General features: G+C 44.5%; 2 protein-coding genes and 5 non-coding genes across 7 annotated transcripts in view; 2 read left to right on the top strand and 5 right to left on the bottom strand.

Moving 5' to 3' along the window:
* On the top strand, positions 1-17,589 carry LOC119162425 (solute carrier family 13 member 4-like). The gene is made up of 7 exons (XM_075882242.1): positions 1-114; positions 199-276; positions 1,408-1,518; positions 7,112-7,292; positions 13,166-13,324; positions 14,872-15,009; positions 17,312-17,589. The coding sequence occupies exons 2-7, from the start codon at positions 263-265 to the stop codon at positions 17,495-17,497; spliced, it is 789 nt and encodes a 262-aa protein (XP_075738357.1). The 5' UTR covers positions 1-114; positions 199-262; the 3' UTR covers positions 17,498-17,589.
* On the bottom strand, positions 4,237-4,309 carry TRNAT-CGU (transfer RNA threonine (anticodon CGU)). The gene has a single exon. It is a non-coding gene; the product is annotated as a tRNA-Thr (tRNA).
* Positions 4,693-4,765, bottom strand: TRNAT-CGU (transfer RNA threonine (anticodon CGU)). The gene has a single exon. It is a non-coding gene; the product is annotated as a tRNA-Thr (tRNA).
* On the bottom strand, positions 5,149-5,221 carry TRNAT-CGU (transfer RNA threonine (anticodon CGU)). The gene has a single exon. It is a non-coding gene; the product is annotated as a tRNA-Thr (tRNA).
* TRNAT-CGU (transfer RNA threonine (anticodon CGU)) lies at positions 5,605-5,677 on the bottom strand. The gene has a single exon. It is a non-coding gene; the product is annotated as a tRNA-Thr (tRNA).
* On the top strand, positions 6,204-6,276 carry TRNAT-CGU (transfer RNA threonine (anticodon CGU)). The gene has a single exon. It is a non-coding gene; the product is annotated as a tRNA-Thr (tRNA).
* A 452-nt stretch (positions 17,590-18,041) lies between the features above and the next one.
* LOC119177892 (lysosomal alpha-glucosidase) overlaps positions 18,042-23,016 on the bottom strand; it is a 74,071-nt gene continuing 69,096 nt past the window's right edge. Inside the window, exons 18-20 of the mRNA XM_075882241.1 lie at positions 20,196-20,254; positions 19,975-20,115; positions 18,042-18,199 (exon numbers count right to left, since the gene is read on the bottom strand). Of these exons, the coding sequence (XP_075738356.1) occupies positions 18,137-18,199; positions 19,975-20,115; positions 20,196-20,254 (263 nt within the window). The 3' untranslated portion in view covers positions 18,042-18,136. The remainder of the gene's footprint in view (positions 18,200-19,974; positions 20,116-20,195; positions 20,255-23,016) is intronic.

Here is a 23,016-nt window from a genome sequence, read left to right as displayed (position 1 = left end):
AGTGCCCAGCGCCAGCCTTAACCTGCACACATGGCTTCTCGTGCACGTACCTTTCTGCTTGGCACTCGTGATAATCGCCGCCAGAATCATTTACTACGTGCACACTCGGAATTAGTAAGCACCGTCTTTTTGCATATAGTCGTAACTCTTGTTTTTGTCAACCTGTGTGCCTGTCTGTCTATCGCTCTCCTTGAACAGCGACATACTCGAGACGGCCACTGCTCCGAAGAGCGCCGTCGTTATTCGGGATCGACTGCACATCATGGGACAGGTCAGGTACGCGTCAGCTTCCTGATGGTGTGGATTACTTTTAATGAGTTAAGTCGAAGGGGTAGTTGGTACAGAAGAGCCCACTACTTTTGTGACAAGCTCTAAGTATAGAGCCTGTAAAATATCTGTGCTTGCGCAATGCTTTGTGCTTCATCGATGCTTGTAATCAGAAAGCGACACATCGTTCACGACACTGATAACTTAATTGCCTCTGACTTCACATAGGTGTTTGCATGATATTGTCGAAACCTTCGCAACCATTAAATTGTGAATAATAGTGCTGGGTTTCGACCCACCAAAAGAACGATTTGATTATGAGGCCCGCTTCAGTTGGGGACGCCGGAGGAACCCTATTAAAACCAGAAGGGGGTTCTTATTTAATAATTTCTCGGGGTTTTCATGCCAGTACCACACTAACTGTTACTGTTTTGCATCCTGAAACCAAGATATGATTATGAGAGATGTCACAGCGGATGCTACGAAAATGAATGAATAAATGAATGATATAATGAATGAATGAATGAACGAACGAATGAATTTTATTTCTGCAAAAGAGAAAAACGAAAAATTTTGACCACCTGGGTTGTCTAAAGAGTTATGACACGTGATTTTCACGCATATTCTATGCTATGTGAGTTAATACCACGGTTGCACTAAGCATGCAATGAAGCTATTTCAACTTTCTTCAGCGTGGCATTAAAAATTGAACGACTGGCAGTGACTGAAACTTTGGTAGAAGATGACGGTGCCACCTCATGAGGCACATGACGTCACACACGCCATGACGGAATTGTGGTGGTGGGCGGGGTTTATAGCTGCATAGTTTTAGGGATGCTTTTGCAATGAAACACTCTTCCACCATTCATTTTTTATATGTGTACTCGGATATTAGACTGTCTACTTCTATTCTTCGCAGAATACCGCAATTTGGTGAGTGACCATGTCATGGCCCCTTGAACGTGCACTTACTTACATCTAAGCAGACGAGTCTATAGGGGGCTAGCCAAAATGTTCTCGAGAGGGCTAGTTAAAAACTATTTTTGTGCAAAACCTGCAAGTAGTCGTAGGCTTAGGTGACGCGAGCGGCGTCGAGTGCGATGTAGCTCACGATACGGTACGTTTCTCTTGTCCACCCAGCTACGGCGAGTACATCGCCGCCTTTCTGGTCGGCACAGCCATAATTCTGCTCATTTTGCGGGAGCCGAAATTCATGGAAAATGGTTGGGGAACATTCCTTGGCATTCAAAGGTGAGCCTTGCTTCAAGAAATTTAAAATATCTTTCACCGCGCTGTTCTTAAATGGGCGGTTTCTAGTATAGAGACTACCGACCTCTTGCTAGATTTCTTGGTTCATGTTGTTATTATAGCAATGTTATCGCAAGTACTTATTTTGAATAAGTTGTGTCATTACCTGAGGGTACGCCCCAAAAAAAAACTAAACTCTGGTGTTCAGTGCCAAAATCACAATATGATATGAGTAGGGGGAGGGGGACGTTGGCCACCGGGGTTTCTCAACATGCACCTAAATCTAGTACGTGGTTCCTATGTTACCGCAATAGCGTTAGAGAGCTCGTGTCGCAGGAATTCCGCCGTCGGCGTTGGCAGCGTTGGTTGTAAGCGGAAAATCGTCCGTGAGCAAAAAATCGAGAAAGCAAAAAAAAAAAATAAAGAATAAAATTTTCGATCCCATTGAGGATCAAATCCAAGCCGTTCGCGTGGCAAGCAGGTGTCCTATACCACAAAGCCATAATGTTACTTGCAGATTCGGGGAAAAAACAGTACATAAATGTCATGTAGTTGAAGGAGTCTCCTTAACGCATTTTGTTCGACAGGGGTCACCACGAAAACGAGCCCATTCAGCGATTTGTAGGTGCATTTGGGAGGCCATTAAACTATGTCGAAAAAGGCCGGAATAGTGCAGCCATCGCCGCTAAAAACACAGAGGAACTTTAAAATAACTCTAAATATGGACAACTATGTTCATCTAGCGGAAAACATATCACGCCTTTCCAGGGGCGTTGATCAACCAAACAGCAAACGCTAGCTCATGTGCTGCCATCTGTGAGGCATTGTGAGACTCTTCATAGACTCGGAGATGGCGAGTGTGCGGCGTGTATCTTGGAGGCTATGTGACTCTTGCTCTATATAAAAAACCTGTATGTACCACACGCGCGCACGCACTGGTGCAATGTACACTGTGTGCGTGTGTTTGGGCGTGTGCTCGTGCGTGTGTTTATGTGTGTGTGTGTGTGTGTGTGTGTGTGTGTGTGTCAGTGTGTGTGTGTGTGTGTGTGCGTGTGTGTGCGTGTGTGTCTGCTTGCGTGCGTGTGTGTGTTTGTGTGTGACAAAACATATAAATATGCACTAAGCGGTTGAAGGGCGCACTAGGGGCTGGATTTCGATATCGCGTTCAACTGTTAAAGGCGAAGCTTAAGGGTCCCCCAAAATTTTCAATCTTTGATTTCTTTTGGCATTTTGCCCACATCAAAATGCGACCGAACCGAATTGATCTGGAACCCCGTAGAGCTCGGTTGCGCCAGCCATACCACGTTTGGTAGTTCTTCCATCTCAACAAATGAGTCTCTAACGTGGTTGCTTGGGCGAGTTGGTAGGACATTATTCATATAAAAACAGCGCCAATGACGAGGGACAAGAAAAGAAGTAGACAGACAGCGACATGAGTCTCCTCGTTTTGGCTCTCTAAATGCTGCGATCACAGCAACCGTGAATGGTCTCCGATACTCCTTGCCCTCGGCGAGAATAAGAAGATTCTCTTTTCTTTACCTCAGCCCGATGACCAAAACAGTAAAAGGTCTGAAGGAAGTGCCGAGCTGGGCTATGTTTCTTTTTTTCTTTACTCCTTTCTTGGAGTGTGCTTTTCTATTTATTTGTATTTATCTGCATCATCATACTAGTGCTCGAAGAACAAGAATAACAATCCTCTTTGGAGCGAGTGTGCGCTCAAACGGCAGCTATATGCAGTTTTGCCTGCATTGCGCCAAGTACTATACGACGATGACAGCATACGGCAGCCCGGCTCCCTAAAGTGTTCTGCACTTAAAATATTCGGCAGTTTGCAACGCTCCGTAACACTCGAAGGTTAAAACTTGTTTCGCAGTCAGCAATGCATTCATTTAGACAGGGGAGCAGCGCCCTTGCTAGACAAAACGAGCCGAAGTGCTAGCTTGACGTTCTCAGCCAATGGAATTCTTCTGCATGACTAGTTTCTCACCCACAAAGGTGGCACAAGAGCAGCAGTGCGTCATTTAACGAATAATTACCGATGTCTTCAGTTATCAACCGTTACATATGAAGAATACCACCAACGCCCTTGTTTGCGCGCACAGTGAGGACAACAATTCTCAAGCAGCAAGCTTAATCTGTTGAACATCGAATATGCTACTCGCATCCAATGAAAGTGGCGTTTAAATATTCTGATCCCTGGTCGCCGCCATAAAATAGTGTATGGGAGGCTGAAGTTCCAGGGATGATGGAACCTTGTGCAGATATGAAAAAAAGTCGTGAAAGCTAACGTTTCTGCAAGCGGAGTTGCTTCAAGGCGACAACTGAAGGTAGCCCCTTTCAAGAAGATGTCTATGTGTTTTGTACGTCTTGCGTAACTCTCTTCAATTTTTTTTAACACTTGTGCGAAGAACTTTCATCATGAAGAAGACAACTTCGTTGTCGTAACGTTGGCTTCAGTGACAGCGCGTGTTAACATTTTTTTTTTATTCCAGTAGCAAGTAGCAATTATATGGACACTCTCGGCTGGATTTTATTTTGCCGCCGGAGGTCAGCGGCCGCCGTCGTTCACTTTATATATATATATATATATATATATATATATATATATATATATATATATGAGATATAACAGACAGTAATGCCAAGGAATGTACAGGGGAAGTTTTATTAAAATCAATGGAATATAAATAAGAAGAAAGAAAAGTGGATGAAAAAATTACCAACTGTGAGCAGGAATCGAACCTACGACCTTCGAATTACGCGTTCGATGCTCTAACCACTGAGCTATCACAGCGGCCCTCCCTCCATCCACTTTTTTGGGTTTATCTGTGAATTTAGAAGTAGGAGCGACAGTCAGCGCCATCTATATGCCAAACAACGAGTGTGAAAACACTCTTATGCGCATGTTTGGCGTCACGTAGCACGTGAACTTAATATGAGCGGGCAGCTGATTAATTGTCCCTCTTATACAACCTAAACACACCAAGTCTGCCAGTACGAGACCCTCGTTCAATGAAATAAGAGAAAGAAGTGTATACCTAAGGGCTCGTTTTTTCGTGTTTTTAACACAATATTAATGAGATATAACAGACAGTAATGCCAAGGAATGTACAGGGGAAGTTATTAAAATCAATGGAATATAAATAAGAAGAAAGAAAAGTGGATGAAAAAATTACCAACTGTGAGCAGGAATCGAACCTACGACCTTCGAATTACGCGTTCGATGCTCTAACCACTGAGCTATCACAGCGGCCCTCCCTCCATCCACTTTTTTGGGTTTATCTGTGAATTTAGAAGTAGGAGCGACAGTCAGCGCCATCTATAAGCCAAACAACGAGTGTGAAAACACTCTTATGCGCATGTTTGGCGTCACGTAGCACGTGAACTTAATATGAGCGGGCAGCTGATTAATTGTCCCTCTTATACAACCTAAACACACCAAGTCTGCCAGTACGAGACCCTCGTTCAATGAAATAAGAGAAAGAAGTGTATACCTAAGGGCTCGTTTTTCCGTGTTTTTAACACAATATTAATGAGATATAACAGACAGTAATGCCAAGGAATGTACAGGGGAAGTTATTAAAATCAATAGAATATAAATAAGAAGAAAGAAAAGTGGATGAAAAAATTACCAACTGTGAGCAGGAATCGAACCTACGACCTTCGAATTACGCGTTCGATGCTCTAACCACTGAGCTATCACAGCGGCCCTCCCTCCATCCACTTTTTTGGGTTTATCTGTGAATTTAGAAGTAGGAGCGACAGTCAGCGCCATCTATAAGCCAAACAACGAGTATGAAAACACTCTTATGCGCATGTTTGGCGTCACGTAGCACGTGAACTTAATATGAGCGGGCAGCTGATTAATTGTCCCTCTTATACAACCTAAACACACCAAGTCTGCCAGTACGAGACCCTCGTTCAATGAAATAAGGGAAAGAAGTGTATACCTAAGGGCTCGTTTTTCCGTGTTTTTAACACAATATTAATGAGATATAACAGACAGTAATGCCAAGGAATGTACAGGGGAAGTTATTAAAATCAATGGAATATAAATAAGAAGAAAGAAAAGTGGATGAAAAAATTACCAACTGTGAGCAGGAATCGAACCTACGACCTTCGAATTACGCGTTCGATGCTCTAACCACTGAGCTATCACAGCGGCCCTCCCTCCATCCACTTTTTTGGGTTTATCTGTGAATTGAGAAGTAGGAGCGACAGTCAGCGCCATCTATAAGCCAAACAACGAGTGTGGAAACACTCTTATGCGCATGTTTGGCGTCACGTAGCACGTGAACTTAATATGAGCGGGCAGCTGATTAATTGTCCCTCTTATACATTCTTGGCATTACTATACATTCCTTATTACTATACATTCCTTGGCATTACTGTCTGTTATATCTCATTAATATTGTGTTAAAAACACGGAAAAACGAGCCCTTAGGTATACACTTCTTTCCCTTATTTCATTGAACGAGGGTCTCGTACTGGCAGACTTGGTGTGTTTAGGTTGTATAAGAGGGACAATTAATCAGCTGCCCGCTCATATTAAGTTCACGTGCTACGTGACGCCAAACATGCGCATAAGAGTGTTTTCACACTCGTTGTTTGGCTTATAGATGGCGCTGACTGTCGCTCCTACTTCTAAATTCACAGATAAACCCAAAAAAGTGGATGGAGGGAGGGCCGCTGTGATAGCTCAGTGGTTAGAGCATCGAACGCGTAATTCGAAGGTCGTAGGTTCGATTCCTGCTCACAGTTGGTAATTTTTTCATCCACTTTTCTTTCTTCTTATTTATATTCCATTGATTTTAATAACTTCCCCTGTACATTCCTTGGCATTACTGTCTGTTATATCTCATTAATATTGTGTTAAAAACACGGAAAAACGAGCCGTTAGGTATACACTTCTTTCCCTTATATATATATATATATATATATATATATATATATATATATATATATATATATATATATGAAAAGTTTCCGGTGCACGGAATGGATATTTATATCTACCACTTACCGCTGGCGATGCCCATCTCAGGGGAACATTTGTGTTTTTCAGCATTACCAGTGTGATGGCGCAATGAGCGCGCGTCGCCAGATTGTCACGATGGGGTGGACGGGGTGGCGCGCGCTCTCATCTCCCACGCGTAGTTTTCCCCGCGGAGATGGGGAGTGAATGCTCACGCGTGCACGCACTTGTCTCGCGGGGATGGGGGAGTTCGTACGCTTTGGGCTTTCACCGGAACGATTCTGTTGTAGTTACCGGCGAACAAGGGTCACTGCACTTGCTGCACAGTCTCCGTTTTCGAAAAGGGCGCGTTTTTCAGACACAGTGAGGTAACAACTGAGACACTTATCTACGTTTATATGTGCGGGCGAGTATACGTTTCGTGTGTCATCTGTGGGTGAGCAACGCGGGGCACGTTTTGATCTGCTTGCCATTGTTCGCGTGACTTCCAATTCGATGCTATTGAATTCATTTCTTTGCTTTTGCGATGAAGCTGTGGCTTTTCCATATCTACATACAAAGTTTATTTTTCGCTTACAAACCAATGTCTTGCCACCAGATACCTAACGAGACGCTTTTCAGGGAGTTGACGGACGCATCTGTGGGCATCGTTGTGGGCATGCTGGCTTTTCTTTTTCCTGCGGACATCCTTCCCAAGGCGCACCAGACGCAGATAATCGAATGGGTCGATATGCTGAAACGCTTGCCCTGGGGTGTCATCTTCATCCTGGGCAGCTCCTCCACAATCACCACGGCCATAGAGGTATAGTAGTGTTCTCTACTCCCTGCCCCGCAAGTTCGTTAATCGCGTCACAATGACCTTGATCCGTGAGAACAATCAAAATCGCATGACTGTATTGCGTTTTTTCTCCATGAGTCCTTGCGTCACCAAGGTAACAAGCTCTTTGTTTAGAAGGTAAGCTGATAGCTCGCTAGTGAACTTGCCTGAGACATGCAAAAATGTTCCTAAAGCCATGTGAGATCACAATTTCCAAATATTTACTCCAACTTAAGAAGAGTATAACAAGAGAAAGCGGGGAAAAACTCCTAGAATAGTGGTTCATCCATCACAACAAATTGGCTTCCAACAACAACCGCGGCCACCTAACGGTCGTTCAAAGAGACATATGTGACTTGCAGTGGACTGTGCAAACTTCACTGATTTGATGTCGCTGTATACTGACGATGCTACCCGCATATGGGGTGAAACATCAGACGAATTGGCTTCCAACAAACGCGGCCCCCTACCGGTCGTTCAAAAGACATATGTGACTAGCAGTAAACTAGGCAACCTTCGTTCATTTGATGTCGCTGTATACTGAAAATGCCACCCGGATAGGTGGCGAAACATCTGTGTGATTTTCGAATATTTTTGTTCAGTTAAGTCGGAGTAAATATTTTAGAATTTTGTCTGGGACTTGCCTCGCTATGAAAAAAGGTCCCAAAAGTTCAGCTGCGTTCTGGTTTCTAATTTGCCCTGACACCTTCGTCTGATCAAAAATTTGTACCTTTTGAAACGGTAGGTAAAATTTTCTACAGTGACCAACAATGTACTCTTCTGGTGGGATGTCCTGTCCTCGGCGCAGTTGAAATTCTCAAAATAATGTCTTGCCAACTAACCCCCCTCCCCCAATTGAAATTTAGAGTAATGAGGTCACTTTTTTCTGTAGTGTCGAAGGTAACATCAATGACTTTTGAACTACTAGCTTAGTAATGCTTTGAATTACTTGAACCAGATAATTTCAGGAAAATTTGTTTCCAGCTTACTTTCGAGTAAACTATTCGCAATGCCCACGAACTATACGCGAACTTCGAAGCTGCGTCACACATAGCGTGTTTCATCAAATAGTCCGAAACTCGGTGTGCACATTCCTGCATGCTTCCTAAGTGCATAGCAATTGTTTGATTTCATTTTGCTGCATATTGCTGCGTTTGATGACTTTGCTGGAGACACTACCCTGTTCGACGATCATTCGACGTGCCGCGTTTCAGGACCGACGTGAACAGTTTTTTTATTCTGCGCTCGCAATGAATACAACAAAAAAAAAACTGCATGCATTTCGCTTCAAATAGTTGATTCGTTTCTTACAATTACTGAAGCCGACTGTTGGCAGAGTAGGAAGATAATTAGTTGCACACAAATTAACTTTACCTCCTCAAACTCATACAGAACAACACATTCCTTCATTTTCTTTCTTGGAATGTAATGCTGAGTGCCTTGGAAATATGCGACGCGAATTTCACACGTTTTTTGACAATGCATCTTGTTTCGTGACTGAAGGGTCCGCCCTGTTACCATGCATGAACGACGCTTTGCGAAATTCTGAGCGTGCTACAAAAAACTGCATGAAACATAATCAACATATCAACTGAATGACACTCCTAAGTAGTATGTGCCGAGCCGCCTGGTGGAATTGCCACAGTAATAGGACGCCAGCCCGTAGCGTCATCGCTGCTGCGCGGAGCTGAATGTTTAACGCGGTGATGGTTTGCGAGCAATGCGCCATCGGCGTTACTTGCGCAAATACACAAGCATTGAACATCCCGTGCAGTAAAGCGCTCGTGTGGTGGTGGGTGGTGGTAGTGGTTAGAAGATGAGAAAAAACACCTAATTTCTCAAACCCGGTCGGGAGCACGGCGCAGTGCCTGTAGCACTCGTGTCACAGTCATGCGCGTAAAGGGTTCCCCTTAAAGGTGTTGGGGGGTGGGGGGGGGGGGGGGTGGAGTAAGGTTCGTGTAGCAGCTCCTTATTATGCCAATGTACGGGGCTGGCTTTGCGTTCCCCTCTCACCTTCTCCCCCTGTTCCACCTATGCGCACGCTTATGGCCACAGCCATGCCCCGACTCTAGCCGTCCACAATTCACCGCACTGGATGTTGCAGGTTCGATGAGCACGATCGAAACATGATTTTCGAAAAGAAGACACACATATGCTTTTGGCAATGTCAACTTCTACGGCGTAGCGAAAAATTATTCGAACAATAATGCCATTCGGAAGGTACCGGTGAAGCACAGGAGCAATTAGCCAAGAAGCGTTGATAACGGCCGTGACTGCACGTTTAATCGCTTCAACCATTTCACTTCACTGTTCTAGCACGAGGGCATTCGCGGGCCATAATATCCACAATATTTCCGCTGTATAAAATGCAACAGAATAACTATACATTTATTCTGGTCTCGCTCAAGGATATTCCACACTGAATATACCGAAGTGACTTACGCAGGTGAATATATTAACGCACGAGAGGACGTGAAGTGCAACTCGTTTCTCGCGAGTAAGAAGCTGATATAGCTATTCGTCACTGTAACTCTCGATGCTTTTGCAGCCGTTTACCTCCAATGCCAAAACTTCGTCGTCAATATGGTATCTTTCGACATCACTGCTGAAAACAATTTGAAACATTTTCTCCACCAAATGACTTCGAAAGCTCCGCGTCACCATGTTAACTTGGAGCGGACAACATTTTGCCCTCAAACCGGTGAACTAGCAAATAGCTCTGCCAACAAACGTACAAAAGCAAGCGCTACAGTGCTGGCCAATCAAGGATAACTCGCGAGCTCATGTGACCTTCCGCGTGCAATGTTATAGGATTCAGGCACTTCAAAAGCACTGACGAATGCTCTATGTAAGCTTCAACTGAAAAGGTCGGACAATAACATTTAGCAAACCTATGTGGCTTCAGAAAATCTCGCGAAACTCATATGTGTGCGCTGTGGGTTATCATTGAAAGCGCGAGTTGCCACGTATTTTCACTAAAGCTTCGCATCTTGCAAGAATGGATCATATTTATCTTGTTACGGAGGGCATGGTTTGTCCATTGATGCTGTAGACATGCAAAGTCGTAATGTTCGTTTCTTGCTAACGCGTTAACACTGAGGCTACCACAGTCGAACAAGGGAGTGGTTGCGTACTGCCGCCATGTCCACTTTTTCTCAGGGTGCCACTTTTCAGGCACCACTTTTTCTCAGAAATAAAATATCTGTAGTTATTCGCAGCATGATCGTAGAGCTCAGCCCCATTCATCGCATTGTTAGCGCTGCTGAATATTGTTGGCAATGGCACTACGTTTTTGTTTTGTTTTTAACTTTGCAGTGAATCGCCACCTGGTTACAGAGCATAGAAACTACTGTGTGGCCGTTCGTCAGCATAGCACCCATAATTTTGCCTTTGGCCTTTACGAAACAAAACTATTCCCTGGATCAAAACAAAAATATCCTCCGCACGTTTTTTTTGTTCCATGTTTTTTTTTTAGTCGGCAGAGGACATCTATTTGTACCATCGTCATTGCCCTCATTCTCGTAAATGTTATGTTTGGGTTAGAAGCGACAATAAAAACAATGATGGTCTTTCACGGCGGCATCAGTCGCAGTCTTGTGATTATCACATAACCGAAAAAAATCCAATTTTTCTAGCTGGTTCAATTTCTGGTAGAAATGGTAGAAGTAGCTGGTTCAATTTTTGAGGCAGCGAACAATGGGCACATGTGCGCTCCCACGAAGTCCCATTGTACTAAGCAAAGTACAACCACATTTTATTACACCCAAAAGTGTGCTGGACATACAGTTATTACGTTATGCAGTGATTATTTTGTTCTTGTTGAAGGAGAAGCGATCAGTTCATTTAACATATAATTTCCAAAACCTAGAAGAGAAAGTTTATAAAAAAGAGTACTGACCACGTGCATCTGACGGCTCTCGTTTTGCTAAAGTTAAACGACTCACAAAACAGCAAAAAAAAAAAGAAACTAGTCAAAATGCAAGTTAGTATTATTTTGCTGCAACATTCTGAGCCCGAAATTTGAATGAGCAAGCTCAGAATATTGTGTCGTGTATTTTGTATTTCCCAAAAATGAAGTGTACTTCATAATGTCAATCAGCAAGGCGTATTGAAAGATAACATAAATATATTTTGAAAATTCTAGAAAAGTATTTATTAATGTAATTTAAACGCTCTTTATGGCTAATTACGCCATCTTTGCCCATACGCTGACCTTCAACCTCGGGGCCAAAGCGTCATTACATAGCGCTTAATTACAGCCTAAAAGGCTCTAGTGAGTGGAGAGAGCGACGAGCCTTCATTAGAGGGTATGAAGCTACTTCGCAGAAATCTTACCGTATGTGTCCGGCTTGCTGGAGTCAGCCATGCTTTCAGTTACGTTTTGTAACGATTCCTCCGAATAATATGTGAATAAAGGAGTACTTCGTATAACGTGTAAATTATCGTCAGACGAGGATCATAAAAGGGCTGCACATCTGGTATTGTGCTCCAACCAATGCTTTACAGCATCAGAAATCAGTTTTCACTTGAAGTGCGAAAGAAACAAAAAATGAACGCTGAGGAAGGGTGACACTGTATACATGAATAATGACTCGCGGTTGTGATTCTATATATAGACTTTGTATAAGTAAGCAACAATATCACGTTCACGTGGACCTTCTGAAAGTGCAAGCTCGATAAAGACCTGAGAAGAGAGAGAGATAAACAGTAGTGGCGTGATATACGCATGCGAGAAATTTATTTTATTCTTATTTGACACTTTTCTCATTCGACGTGCACTACGCCTAGCGTATTGGCAACTCCAGAAAACGCTCCGTGTGCTGGTAACACGTGGTAGAAAAAACAAAGATGGCTGCGCCTAACAAGGTCCATGCAGCAGTTTCGCTTGGAGCTGTACTGAAGTTTCTCAATTGTGGCGACAAATCGCGTTGCTTCGTCATAGGCGAAAAGTAGCTGGCCGCGGACCTGCTCATTCTCATCGGCATAAAAAATTTCACTCGCCAAACAATAGAAATAGTGGCCCTGTGCGTGCAAACATTGAGCCTCTTCAGTGAACCGCATCAGATTTGCTTGTTGAAAAACCTGTCTAGTACGCCCGAGGTCGAACAAGGTAACTGCTCATGTGTAGCGGGCTTGTCCGAAAGGTGCTAGCACTTTTGCGCTGCGTTGCTACACTGCTACAGACAAGGACTTAACAGTTGCCAGGCCGGATGTGTGCCGCTATTGTGTACGCTTTTTCATTTTCGGTGAATTGGTAGAAGTGTTGGGATTCGACGAATTAGTGTGGCACATACGTTTTTGCTGACGCAAAGAAAAAATATACACGCATCTATAGAACCTATAACCCACCGAGAGAAAGTTACGTTGCGGGGGCTTCGTGTTGGGATTGCGCTTACCCCATCCGTGGCCGCCCTTTGGGCTCAAAAGTACCGAGGCCCCTATGGCACATCACGCCCATTTTGTGACGCCCCAATCCAAGATGTAACTACCTCACACTTACTGTGGACCTGCACTGGTCTGCAATTAAGTCGTCGCCGTCACATCCGTGCAACAGGTCTCGGGCCTGGCCGACCACCCGACTTTGACCGCTCGCTTCGTGGAGCACACCACCGTTCTCTATTAGACTTCATACATGAAGAAAACTTGTATGTGTGTTTTTGAAAAAATTATTATGCCTGCGAGCAGACATTCGAAATAAAAAAAATATTTACAGCACCATTGCAAAAAAAGGCAGGAGTTCTATATATATGACCACATGTACGCTTGTTAGAGTACTCTCCTCGCCATTCACAGATGTTCCTATGTGGCAACGCAACACAATTCGGCGTCAGTCATTCGCACCGTTATTTGGTTCGCAGAATAACGGCGTGTACAGGATGCTCGAGGAGAAGCTGCTCAACCTGGCCCTTCCGCCTTTCTACCACCAGTACATCGCGGTTCTCGTTATGGGCTGCTTCGGCGAGTTGACCACCTTCAAGAGTCGGCTGCGCTACTTCACCAGGATCGGATACAGGGTTGTACGTCGGTGCATATCAAGTCTCGCGTGGCTCTCAACGCTTTCATCATTGTGCTCGTGCTTGCGCACAGGGCAAACACCCCCCACTTCCCACCATACCTCACACCGAATCACTTAGGGGAGGAGGGGACGCCAAGTTGAAAGTCTGTTCTCTTGACGTCACGTCATCATTACTCAGTTAGACTGTAATAATAATTGTTGGGTTTTATACGTCTTATATTACTATGAGGGACACCGACACGGGACACTCCCAAAATTTTGACCACCTTCGAATGCGCCTAAATCAATGTACACGGACCTCAATCATTTTCACCCTAACCGAAAATGCGGCTGCTGCAACCTCAATTTGATCCCGCGACCTTCCGGCCAGCAGCCGAGCATCTTAACCACTAGACCACCACGGCAGGTCTACTCAGTCTGACCTATCATGTCATTGTTTGATGTGCAGGCCTATGAAAATGAAACTTGTCAAGATGCGCGTTTGGGATAGTTGGTTCATAGTCGTAATAAAATAGCGTCGGTGAGAACAGACCAGTGTGCCTTCTGCACGGGTAATACTCCTCGTCTTGCCTCTGGTGGTCCCTGGCACTGTTTAACTGTGATTACGGAAATCAATGTTTTGACAGCAATGACGTCCGTGCATCTCGGCTGTTGCATTCCAAGAAAACGCTCACTTCCTATAATCTTTACTTACTAAAAAACCGGTGTCCAATGGCAGCGCGTTGTGAGCAGCACTTCATTGCTCCATTTTCGTTTTATCGCGATAGCCATATCGCAATGAACTATCTTAACGGGTTTTTGCCGTCACTTTCAGGCTTCGCATAAAGTCTAAATCAATAACATTGACCCGCGAGTTCTATGTTCTACGCATGACTAAAAGCGTGCAAATGCTGAGGACGAACGCGGCCTAAGCAGAAATGAAACGAACCGACGATCCCCGTCGCACGAAGGGTGCATGTATCGATAGCATTGCGTGAGTCCTGCAGTCGATAATCCTTTAAGCATAGACCAAAAGCGCCGTCCTTTTTTAAAGTGAATGTGGGGGTGTGTGGGCGTCTGCTTTGTTCGAGCATCGGCTGCGAGCTTTCGTTTCGGGCTTGGTCACGAGCGCTGGCACGCAGGCTATCTCGGCAGAAATCAAGCAAAAAAAAAAAAAAAACAGTACAGTAGCAGTTGCAATTGTAGTCTATATGGGCGCTACAGCCTTAAATGATATGAAAACAGCATGTGGCCAGAATCTTTTAATGTGTCGTGATGTCAAGATAGCCTAAGAACCAAAACTAGCTTTTAGACATCATGTTCTAGTTGATGTTTCAAAGCACGCTCAACTTTTCAAGTACATTTTCTTGACCCATGAAAGCTTGTCTTTTTATTAAGTGCAATAAAACTGAATTTTTTTTTGTTTCTACCCCTTTAAGGACAAATCTGAATTGATATCACCGGTATTTATACTCTTATTGCGCCACCAGGAAGTGACACCTTCACTCGCTCAAAGATCTGCCGGAGCAAGTTGACTAGTCGCGAAACCGTTGACTTTGTTCATCGCAGTCTCGAGAGCTGAAACGAGAGCCGCTCTTCTTCCTCCTACTGGTGAGTGTGGTGTGCCAGCTGAGCCTGATCCTTCCATCGGCGAGCCCTAACAACGCCATGGCCTTCGAGTTGGGCAGCATGACTTCGCTTCAAATGGTTAGTGTACTGCCACCGCATTGACAGAAATCGTTAACCCCCTTATTCGAGCAAGTGAACGGGAGGTAACCAGGTAGTGTTACAACCAGCCCCGCAGAAAATAACCATGTCACACAGATCTTACCACGTGCCACTTTGCTTCGATTCGGGTTCGTAAGTCAGTCGAAGTCGGCCGTATATTATCCTCTACGAAAGAACGCTAAGAAATTCGTGAAATGTGTGGGCTGAAGCCCAACACAAGCTCCCTGCTCCTTGATTTTCAATGTAGGAACTTCATACGAAATCGAAAACTAATGTGTCTTATCATGGCTTATTTTTACAGTTGAAATATGTTCTGTGATAGTTGCGTGATCGCTTGAAAAGACGTCTGTGTGCCATAACAGCGCATTCGCATGCTTTTGCCAACTTCTGTACTTTTTTTTTGTAATCGCGAAGTGCGCTGGTAGCCACCACTGCCATAGACTATTCAAACCATCGAACTCTGATAATTAACGCTTTTTGTCAAGTACAGCATGCAGCTACTCACGCGTTAGTTAATTGCATATTCTAGTGACAAGTGGAGATCAGAAACCATCGTTTTGCAATAAGAACGATAGTATAAGAATGATGCTGTGGCGCATGCCACTAGCTCATTCAACCCATTTTCAAGTTGCATCTGATTTGTAGCTCAAAAACAACGCTTCAGTCTAGAAACACCCTCACGCGTGGACGTAACCGCCTACACTAAGCACATCGATAAACATTTCATTAAAAAAGAATTTAGGCTGCGCCCACTGTAGATATGTATACAGCACACTCGCTATTGCTGAAGTGCGAACTGAGCATGAAATTTGCAGCCTGACTAACAGAACTTTACTGTGAATATGGTTGTGTAAAAAAAAAAATGCGTGCGACCACTGCCTATCTAAAGTACAGTCTACGGGTATATATAACTTACACGTGCACCAAGTTTTCCGGATAGCACACTATTCGCATCTATTATTGCTGTTTAAGCTTATCCTCATTTTTTGTCACAACTATCATGGGCTTGAATCCATTGTATACTTGGAGCAATGAAGGCCATAGGTTCTCTTCTATGGCTACTCAACTACACAACTTGTAGAGCTCCTAGGGCCTCACAGTTTCCATGCTTCTTTAGCACGCTTTTTGCAGGTATTACCATGTCATTCAAAGTAGCCCCAATGCAAGCTGTAATCACTCGCAACTGACCCACGCATTCTGAAGCGTTCTTTCACTCAACAATTCACCTCGGTTCAAACAATAGTATGGAACCTCCATAGGATATGTTTAGGGATTCGTTAGCTCTAATGTGTCTATGAGGGTACCACCATGATTGATTTGATTTGATTTGTGGGGTTTAACGTCCAAAAACCACTATTTGATTATGAGAGACGCCGTAGTGGAGGGCTCCGGAAATTTTGACCACCTGGGGTTCTTTAACGTGCACCCAAATCTGAGTACACGGGCCTACAACATTTCCGCCTCCACCGGAAATGCAGCGCCACAGCCGGGATTTGATCCCGCGACCTGCGGGTCAGCAGCCGAGTACCTTAGCCACTAGACCACCGTGGCGGGGCCACCATGATACAGCATGAGCGATGACGTATGTCGCAAGAATTGCCATGAAGCCGCACCTGTGAGCAGCGCCAAGTGTTATTACGCATGTTATTACGTGTCGTGTAACGTCACACACACAACTGAGGTGTTTAAATACCGCTTCTTTTATTCAATGGAAACACCGCATAGCGATTATATGCGCTAATGAAGTGAACGAAAAATGAATTACCATATATAACACGTCAAGTGCGGCACTCGGCAATTTCACAATGATGATTACGTGTGGGACCTGTGTAATCATATTACACAAGCCCTACCCCCTCCCCCCCTTTTTTATTCAGTGTATTAACACACAGGGGAGAGGGTGGCATTAACACGCACAAGAATGTTCATGTTCTTACCGTTTTACCAATGCCACTACTACCAGAGCCAGGATTTACAGCGATGTCACGCTTGACTGATAATGTCCTACGTGACATTTCTGCTGAAGTTACGTGACCACGAGCTGTTTAGTGCAAGCAGTCTAAAAGACGCCGAGTACATGCTCGGCCTTGAACCACAGTGAGTTTTCTATACTGCAATATTCAAATGATGAAAAACTGGCCCAAGTTCCGTTTGCAGTCCCGTACTTATCCGAAAGTGAGTGATAATTTTTGCATGTCCTAAGTGCTCCACTATGGCCTCCAAGAGCATGCGTGTGTGGTCTCCATAAGTAGCTCCATAAGTGTGCACATGTATTTGGCAGATCGTTCCCGGCTTCATCATCAAGGCCCTGACGATCGTGCTCTACATGACGCTGATAAACCTCACCGTGTCCCCGACTGAACAGTCCGAAGGGCATGCCGTCGTGAACTACACAAGCAACTTGGTATCAGGCGACCAAGATGCAGCCAGCGTGGTCATTGATGTTGCGCACGTTGCTTTTGAGTGACTTGAGTGCGCACGTTGCTTTTGATTGAACAATGTCCTGTTCAATGGTCGGCATATGATGTCGTCATTCTTAATATATTTACGCAATGACAAGCTTTGCGAGTTTTTCCTGAAATAAGCAATTATTATTGTCCGGGTTTACAGACCCAAAACTATGGCATCGTTATGAGGACTCCGGAAATTTCCACCACCTGGGCTTGTTCAATGCGCACCTACATCTAGTTACAGCGAAACTGTGGTTGCCGTGGCCGGTATCTGATCTTTGGGTCAGCAGTGTAGCACCATGCTTTGCCCATAGGGTGATTTATGCGCTTACGTGCCATCTTTTGAAGAGGATTCACTTACATAGAAAAATCCCGAAAGAAGTAGCTGCGGTGAGTTCTTTTAATTTTGTCTTCCCTGCGCATATAAATATTGTTTCTTCCCTATGTTGCGGGTGGTAATAATAACAACACGAAGCACATCGATTCTTCCATATCTATGAGCAACTTCAAGACATCATGCGCATTTAAGTTCATCTAAGGCTGCTGTAGTGACCAAACCTGTTAACGCTGCTGTTAATTTTATTCAGTACACTGCGCAATGCTTGCAACTTCCGTTGAGCATGGCTCGAAATTTCAGACCACCATGTCAAGTGCTATTATGACCAGTTTATCTCGAAGTCATGGTCCAATCGTTGATCGACGTTACGTACCAGGAGTACCTGAAAGAATAATGAAAAAAAGTAGCAGTTTCGCGAAAACAGCGACGCAATGAATGTGATAGCAACATAATGGAATGGTTTATAAAGCAATGCTAGCATGTTCAGGAGAAGTATTAGTTGTAGTAAACATGTGCTTTCTAAGTAACCAAGTTCCCTGCGGTGCGGCCATAGTGGATGATCACTTTGACAGTTGCCACGTGAAACATTGCAAAACTAGCATCCCTTACAGTCAGGCCTTACGCTTTAAAAGAATCTGCTCAGAGCAATCAGAGTTTCAAAAAAAAAAAACTGCAGAACACTAAAGGATGCTCTAGTCAAACAAAAATATCCGCCGCAATTAATTGATGACGCAATAAAACGTGCCGACATGGATATTCGTAGAACGCTGTTGTGCACTGCTGAAAACTCGACTCCCTCACCGCAGACAAACTTTGTCCTTACCCATTCTGCGTCAGTTCCGCGTGTTTTGAATGTGCTGGGAAAGCACCACAATATTCTAATGGAAAGTGAACGCTTGAGAACCATTTTCACCGAACCACCTAAAGCAGTGTATCGCAAGGCTAAAACTATTCGAGACATACTCTCATCGTCATCATCGTCGAAAGCAGACAGTCCTGACACGATCGGGTGCCATCCTTGTCAAAAACCGCGATGCGAAGTATGCCCGTACATGCGCACATGCCAACAAGTCACCAGTACTGGTTCCAACTTTTCCTTAAAAATCAAAGGCAATGTTGACTGCGATTCTAAGAACGTGATATACAGGATAGAATGTGCGCTATGTGAAATACAGTACATTGATCTAACAGAAGGGTCTTTTAGACTGCGTTTTAACAACCATAAATATCATGCTAGCACCTTGCCCCGCTTGCCCATTTCAAGACACGTTCACCTCCCTGACCACTCTTTTGAAAATCTACAGGGCACATTACTAGAATCTGGTTTCCGAAAAATTATGATAGAGAAGCCCGTGAATCATTCCTCATCTATAAGTTCGACGCCGTCGCACCTGGTCTAAATGAAAACGAAGGAAAACTTAGTTGCCTATCTGCGTAACCTGTATCACCCTGTCCACCTTTTTTCAACCTTGCTCAGCAAGTCGCACTACATTGTCTGTATCGGTTGATTACGTAGCAGCTTTGTAACGTCTTTGTGATTTTTTGTTATTATTTTTATTATTTTTCTTCTTTTCCCCCTTGCTATTACCGGTCGGACTACTCTTCATGTTATGTGCTTTATCTTTTATGCGTTTTATCTTTTATTTGTAAACAACGTGCTCGTCACGTGCTCTTGCATGGAAACAATATCTTTTTACTCGTGTATCAGGTGCCCTTCAAATTGTGTGACTTGCATATATATATGCCCATATATCGCCTTTCATGTCGGTTTTCATATTTGTATCTTATTGATATGCACATGTATATAAATAGCACTCGTGCCATAAACAGTATTCTGATGAAGGCCGGACTCGCGGCCGAAACGCCAATAAAATCACTTCGTACGCGCGTCTTCTTCCCTACGGATAATCTTACCCGGACCCAGCATCACTTTTGTTTTTGGTATATATACATATACATATATATGTTAGTGTGCCTCGTGCTGAAACAAAAAAATGTCAGTTAAGCTAGAAAAGTTGTCATTTGAAGTGCTGACCTGCACAGATGGATACGCTCTGCAAAGGCGCTTAACTGTCGCTCGCGTGTGAACCCAAGCTGGGCCGTTATATACACCGAGCCGAAATTTCTCAGACATTGTATGGAGACTCAAGAGTTTACCTTGTTCCTAAATTCGAAGTACAGGCTTTCAGTTCCCATGGTAACGTTGGTTGGCGCTTGTGGAACACCGCTCACCATAACAATATCCACTATAGGTTGTTCTGTGAATCCAGTCACCACGCGGGATAAGGAAAAGACAATCTGTGAAAATCGGAAGATAAAAAAAAAGATTGTTTGTACGCGGTTGCTCCCTCATGTTTCGGAGATCAGTGTGCACTTACATTTAGATTCCAGTCGGTATAAAACTTGTACAGGTTGTACTTCCCATTTTCAATCGTATCTGAAACATCGATTTGAAAAACTATTTTTGGGGAACATGAAAACATTTTCTAACTTTTTTTGCGAAACGTGCAAGAACAACAGGTTCATTAATAACGAAGCAATGCTACCGACATTGTTCACGTGGATGTGCTCAAAATATATTGTAACATCAATATGCAATTGTTAGTTGGTGATGAGGGCGTATAATAAGTGAATGACTATTCTGCATGTGACAGTGTACTAAGCGTGCTGTTTGAAGTATGCCATGCTCTTTATTATGCAATTATTAATTGGCAATCAGGCCATGTGATTTAATAGAGTGTAATTGAACTGCATTGAACGTGTGGCAATCTTCCGAGCAGCATCTGCATAGCCGAGGCATGGCCTTCCCGTTTCCCGTGGCGCGCGCGAACCATCTCTCGATCCACCATTGAAGTATGGTTCGTTGGCACGGAGCAAGAGATCAACTAACACCAGACGCGAAGAATAATGGTGTGCGGCTCACTAGGTGCCCTCTTTCAGATTACTTTTAAAGGAGGGGGGGGGGGGGCTTTCCTTGCCCCACTGTGCACACCACGTCTATGATACTGATGCGCCAAACTCTGATTATAAAAGCTAACGAAACACATGCCGTTCTTCAAGGAGGACTGACACAAATTTTAAATAATTTAGGAGTGTTGCTCTAAGTAAGAACTCGGGTGTCGAGAACTCGAGAAGTGCGGTGGTGCCTCCTGGGAAAAGATGTTTAATGCCCTTATTTAAAAAGGAAAAAAAAAAGACGTGCTTTCGGTTCGGAAAGCGAGGGGGCGGCATCTCCGTGGCAGTGTGACGTCACAGGGCAACATCAGTTTGCGACGTACTATAGGGGCAAATTTGCCATCTGCTCGTGTTGCACGTAACCAACAATCAGTGCATGATCTCCAGCGACCTTTACAGTGATTTCTGTGATTCAGCCTGCATGCAGGACGCCGCAAACTCAGTGGAACTATGTCGACTCGTCGAGATGATGTCCACTGCGGTAAAACTGGCCTGCGCGTGGTCAGCAGGCCAGTCGAGCAGGCCAGCCTCACCGCAGTGGACATAATCTCAATGACAAAATCTTCAAAAATAAAATGTTTCATACGTGCTGGCTGACTTCGTGTGCGGAGAGTGTCAGCACTGCATACCAAGAAAACGAAAAAAGTTACTTTTGCGGCATGTCAAAATTGTGTCAGTCCGCCACAGTGGATCAGTGGCTACGGTGTTCCGTTTCTGACCCAAAGGTTGCGGGCTTGACCTTGGCCTCGGAGATCGCGTTTCGACGCAGGTGAGACACTAGAGGTCCGGGCACTGTGCGATGTCAATGCACGTTAAAAAACATCAGATAGTCAAAATTTCCGGAGCCCTACACTGCGGCGTCTCTCATAATCACATTTCCACAAAAAATTGCCAATGCTCCGCACAACGCGGACGTCGTGAACGAAGAGAAACGCTGACGGCACAACTACGAGCGGCGAAGCCAGCCGCCATGCACGAGCCAGCACTGCGTGGGTACGAGATTCCACCGAGCGGCCAGCGTTCATGAAAAAGAGAAAAACGAGGGTGCTCAAGGCAGAAGCTCGCGAGGGCTACCGACCATCGGGTCTTCTTAATTGCTGTGCGTCGTTCGCTTTGGGCACACGTTCGCCCCTTAATAAATAGTGAGAATAGAACATCCTTGTTGTGAGGCTGTTACACTTGTTACACTGTGATTGTTTTGGGACGTAAAACCACGGATAGTACTATCAAAAATCGTGTCAGTACGCGTTCAGGTGAAACAGCATGGAAAAGCATGGTGACGAAAAACCAACACAAAAACAAGCGTTTAATTTCCCTCACTGTGCATTGTTTGGTATGAACAACCGACTGGCCCAGACAGATTCTTTATTCGCATGCGGTTCGACAATGCTGAGTGGCTGGAGTCACTAGTTTTCAAGAGCATAGCACGTTGGCAACTGCAGTATATAGGTCCGAGCAGAACAACTGAATGCACGTATAACGCCTTATTTTATTACTATAGCAATTACATGGACACTCTCGGCTAGTTTCAGTGCGCGCCGTTAGACGGCCACGGAAACGCACGTCCTTCAGCATGTCTATACTAATGGCAGGCTATTAGAATTACTACTGGTGGTAAGCCGATCTCGGAGCATTTCATCGTTTTTTCCGTATTACCAGTGAGATGGCGCGAAGGTCGCGCTTTAAACAGTGTGCATGCATGCTTACCTCGTAATGGCGGCATTTTTAAAGGCGAAAGCAAGGAGTTTTCTGATAACACACGCTAACTTAGCGGGCATTGCGGGTGTAGCGTTTGTATGTCGAAGTCCTATAAGTTTTCAAATAGCGTTTGTCTCCCGCTAACGCACGCTCAAGTCGCTGCAAAGGTACTTTGGGGGCCACACGATATTTCAGATTTTCTGCGGGCGGAGCGCAAACGCTAACGGCGGCCAGCGTTATGACACGTGCGCAGTAGCAGTGACCGCGACGGATAGTGTACGCAAAGCATTGCGTATACGTATTCGTCTCATACTCGCAGTGACTGCATACGTCCGGCTGCCTGGCCTTGTACAAGCTGTGGCCTCTCCCCCTAAAGGCGGGAGGATAAGTGAGATTCGTGACACGTGGAATGCAGATAGCGTCTGCGTAGTGCGCAATGACCATGCAAAAGAGCGAGAAAACAAACGCATGAGCAACGGAGGCGGATTATATAGTCTCCGTGTGATTCACGGAAAAAAATTAAAAAGAAAAGACACACACAATCCG

The sequence above is a fragment of the Rhipicephalus microplus genome, chromosome 2, assembly GCF_043290135.1.
Source record: "Rhipicephalus microplus isolate Deutch F79 chromosome 2, USDA_Rmic, whole genome shotgun sequence".
Classification (NCBI taxonomy): domain Eukaryota; kingdom Metazoa; phylum Arthropoda; class Arachnida; order Ixodida; family Ixodidae; genus Rhipicephalus; species Rhipicephalus microplus.
This window is presented reverse-complemented; position numbering and strand designations above follow the sequence as displayed.